This window comes from Physeter macrocephalus, chromosome 20 (assembly GCF_002837175.3).
Source record: "Physeter macrocephalus isolate SW-GA chromosome 20, ASM283717v5, whole genome shotgun sequence".
NCBI classification, from domain to species: domain Eukaryota; kingdom Metazoa; phylum Chordata; class Mammalia; order Artiodactyla; family Physeteridae; genus Physeter; species Physeter macrocephalus.
Window position 1 is genome coordinate 36,092,200 of NC_041233.1, and position 4,495 is coordinate 36,096,694.

Genomic DNA, 4,495 nt, shown 5'->3' on the forward strand with positions numbered 1-4,495 from the left:
TCTGTTCTATGTGGGCATACACAGCTCTACGTCAAAAGTGATTAAAAAGCCAAGACTGTGAATGTAAAACTTTTTAGAATACCTTAACCAATTGATTTTATTACCTTCATTTTTATATGCATAAAAGAAGAGTGATATATGCTAAAATCCTTCTCTAGTAAGTTTAGATATTTCAATACGTACAACATAAATTGGAAGTGATCAAAAGCATTTTGGGAGTGGTATTTGAAATAATGGAATATTTTAAATAAATGGTGTTTTGGAATTGAGACAATCTGGTGTACTTCTCCCAATAGCCTATGATGTTTTCCTTGCTTCATGTTCTTCATGACACTTGGTGTTGTCCTCTTTTTATATATTTTCCTATCGATTCATCATCTCTTTGTGGTCTTAAGTCACATTCTTCTCATTGCTGATGGGATTGGTCTTCTGTTCTAGAGACTTAGGGTCCTTTCTGAAGGAGGTAACAGGTGTCAGGGCCTGTTCCAATTAATTCTTGAGGTTTATGTGCTTGGTGAGCTAGGAATGTGAACCTACATGTGGTCAGCAGCCTTTGACAGAGAATGGTCATGTGTAGGAACCCCATGTCTTGGTACCCAGAGTTGAAAGTCCCAGTCATGACTTTTCTTACACCCCTGTCCTCATCAGACACTTCTTGATGATTCTGAGAGTCGGCTTCTATCAGAAGAGCAACTGCACAGGATCATCCCCACACTGATACAGGACCTTCTCGGGGGGAGAGAGGGCATCCTTGTCAAGTTCCAGATCTCAGGGAGAAGCTGTCCGCATTGAACCACTGTGGGTAAGGTTAGCTGAGAGAATTTGTGCAGATGCCTTTTGTCAGGCTATTCCTATTATGATGCTGGACTTGAACTTATTCCAACTTTTTCTTCATTCATTGAGATAATCATGTTTCCCTTCTCCATTTTGCTGATGTGGTAAATTATATTGATATTTCAAACCTGAATCAGACTTGCATTTCTGGGGTGATCCCTAATTGGTCTTGATGTATTGCCCTTTTTATACATTGCTGTATTACATTTCCCAGTATTATGTTCAGGGTTAAAAAATATCTTTTCTTATTTCTTAATTATATTTTTGGTTTTGAGTTTTAAAAAAGTAATTACTCCAGCTTCATCCCAGCTGGAGTCATACGTTGGTAGATTTGGAAAGGACTGTGGAGGTAATTTAGCCCAACCGCAGTTTATTGATGGTAAACTGAGGCTGAGAGAGATGAGGTGGTCTGTTCAGGGTCACTCACTGGATCGATATGGCCACTTCTCTCTCTTCTAGGAACATTGGCTGTCATTAATCTCTCATGTCAATGGCATCTCCTTTGAGGAATCAGTTTGGAAAGGATGTTAGGAGAGGCTCAGTTGTCCCTGGTGGCACAGTGGACATGCTTTCAGGATAAAACGGAAAATGAATCCCAGGGTCACACAGGAGTGGGATGAAGGGTAACACTGGCGTGAGTTTCCTCAGGAGCTGTTGAAAGCTCAGGGGTTAGACAGAGAATCTGACTTTTTGATGGGGTAAAAGTTTGGGAGAAGTTGGAGAGGAGGCAGGAAAAGGAGACCTAAACCCTCAACATGCCCTCATTTGGTGTTTGGGTCACATGGTTGACTTGGTATTTACCTCTGGGGGCTCTGGGAGGGCGACATGGCCAGTGCAACCAAAGCAGGCTTGGGGACACACACTTGGGTTTCAATCCCAGCTGCGCCTCATCCTTGCAGGCGACATGGGGCAGGATGCTTAGTATTGCAGGACTTGGGTCCTCTTCATCTGTGAAAGAGGGTGATGACCCTCCAGGTGTGTTGAAGATGGAAGGAGGTGACATATGCAAAACATGTGTGACAGACTCCTGTTGCCAAGATAGTGAGAAGGAGGGCAGGCACCTGTGCTTCCTTTTACAGGTGGGGCAGGAGGCCGGGCGAGAGGGAGGAGCTAAGTTGAACTCAAGTGATGTTCCTGTGAGGAAGGAGCGGAGCTATACCCTCCTCATGGTCCTCCTGGGCTCAGGATACATATTTGTTAATGATGAATACTCGGAACACTCAGCTGATTGTGGTCCAGGAAACCTCTCACAAGCTGAGGGGGCGCTTGAAGATGGGTTTGCAAGCCTCAAGAACTTGCTGGTGGAGCAGATCAGGGAAGGGCAGGGATGAATGTCTTCCCAGAAGGGCTGATGGCTCCCTTTCCTCCTGGGTGCCACCCTCAGTTATGGCCATTGTGTGTCTCCCCTGCAGCCGTGAGCACCTCAAGGGCAAAGCAGAGGCTGATTCACCTGTTAGTGCCCAACAGGTTGTCACAAGAGGGCATTTGACAGTTGACAGGTGAGCAGAGGAGAAGCAAGTGGATGAATGTGTGAAGAGAAATTGTGGTCACTTCAGAAGAGTGGAGAGGGAGACCCACACTTGGTGCAGGGGCAGGGCCTGGTGGAGAGATGGCTGCCCCCAGGTGTGGGAGCAGGGAACAGGAACAGCTCCAGACCCAACCCGCCATGTCTGGATGTTACTGTCCAGCTTTTACCCTCTGGTCACCTGTGCTGCAGCAGGTCCCGTGTCCAGGGGTTTTAAGTGTCCAAGCACATCTGATGATTTGTGAGGAAAGCTGGCATGCAGAGCAGCAAGGAAAAAAGTCTGCTGTGAAGCAGGGTGCAAACATACTAGAGTTGTCAACCAAGTCAGACTGACTGGTAGAGGCCTTGTGTCGCTGTTAAAAGATAGCAACTGCTGCCTGGAGGTTGACAGATGGGGGGCAGTACTGAGCCTGGCCTCTGGGTGGGAGCATTGTGCGCTGTGGTCCTTCCCCCTGATGGAGACCTGGAGGTGAAAGCGTTGTGCTCTGAGTCAGGGTGAGTTGCTGCATCTGTAGTAGTCAGGATTCTTTGGATGCAAAGGACAAAACCTGTCTCTTGCCAAGTTAGCCAAGAAGATTAATTAGAAGGGCTGCTTGTCTAACATCACACAGCTGAGGACTGGCGGAGCCTGGACTCACATGGACACTTGTCTGCCCCAAGTTCATGCTCCTATCAGCACCTGCCCTGAGACACCAAGGTCCCAGGTGAGAGAAGGCTTTCTATACGTTCCTACAACCTGCGTGCTCCTGTACGTCCCTGAGTGGAGAGCACACTTCTCACTGCCTTTTGCTTCCTCTCTCTGCAGAGCCCTGTGGTCCGAGTGTGCCGACCCAAGCACCAGGGGAGCCCTTCAATCTCACGGCCCCTCCCCGGGCCCAGAAGCCTCAGAGACTGACAGCTGTTGGAGCATCCACCTTGCTCAGCTGGCCCAGGCCCTGCGGTCCCCATGGCTGCCGGGAAGGGAGCTCTGCGGAGCCCTTCAGCTGAAAACAGATGGCGGCTTAGTGAACCCGAGCAGGGCTGGGGCCACAAGACAGTGCTGCTGGAGAAAACAAACTGCCTGGGCTCTGAGGCTGCCCCGGGCAGCGGTGGCCGGGGTGAGGCCTGTGCCGAGATGGCACTGTCAGCAGCCCCGGGCAAGCTCAGGCTGGGAAAGCTGATGCCCCAGAAGGCTTGCTGGGAACAGGGGCAGAGCGCCTTCATGGAGGTGCCTCAGCTCAAGAGGAGGCTTGGGGGCAGGCAGGCCCAGGAGAGGGTGCACAGTGGCCCTGCAGGCCAGCCTGGCCCCCAGCAGCTGACCCTGGACATCCCCAGGGACCCGGCTAGCATCACCTGCTTCTCAGTGTGGCCCAGTGGAGCCCGCGGGGAGCAGAGAAGTGCCTTCAGCAAGCCAACCAGGAGTCCAGCAGGGAGACCGGGGCCAGCCTCTGTCTTCCAGGCAGGCGGACCTGTAGACGCCCTGGGGGAGCTGCTGGGACTCATCAACCCAGTAGATGTCAGTTGCTGGGGTCGACTTTCCAACTCCAAGCTTTTGGTGGGTGATTTCTGGAACCTGCACATGGTGCCACCAAATGCTCCTCTGTGTAGCACTTTCCTGGGTGACCCCATGCTGTGGCTCAAGCGTGCCACGGCCCGGATGCCCACACCTCCGGCGTGCTCCTCCACCGCCTCTTGGGCCCTGCTGCCCCCCGCGCTCACCTCCCTGGGCCTGTCCACCCAGAACTGGTGCGCCAAGTGCAACCTCTCCTTCCGCCTGACATCCGACCTGGTCTTCCACATGCGGTCCCACCACAAAAAGGAGCACGTGGGGCCCGACCTGCATTCCAAGAGGCTGAGGGAAGAGGCCCTCACGTGCCCCGTTTGCCACGAGTACTTCCGCGAGCGCCACCATCTCTCCCGGCACATGACTTCTCACAGTTAACAGGTGGTTTGGAGCAAGGGCGTCCAGCACGCGGTCGTGAGGCTGAGAAGGCTCACGGGGCCTTCCTCCGAAAAGACCGGTCATAGCTGTCCGCAGGGCTGTCTCCTTGGGTATTTGAGGATGAACAGCTCAATCATAATTGGAAAAAGTCAACCCGCCCCCAGGACGTGCTTTAAAGGAAGTAAAAGTCGTGAAATGAGGCGCTTTGCTAATGG

General features: G+C 51.7%; 1 protein-coding gene across 1 annotated transcript; it reads left to right on the forward strand.

The window, feature by feature from the left end:
- Positions 1-3,305: 3,305 nt before the first annotated feature.
- LOC112067095 (zinc finger protein 488-like) lies at positions 3,306-4,280 on the forward strand. Its single transcript, XM_024132034.1, has one exon. It carries the CDS (start codon positions 3,306-3,308, stop codon positions 4,278-4,280), a length of 975 nt encoding a protein of 324 aa, XP_023987802.1.
- The last annotated feature ends 215 nt before the right edge of the window (positions 4,281-4,495 follow it).

What these genes read in the sequence shown, in the direction of transcription:
- LOC112067095 (XM_024132034.1), top strand. Translation starts at nt 3,306, where the DNA reads ATGGCTGCCGGGAAGGGAGCTCTGCGGAGCCCTTCAGCTGAAAACAGA.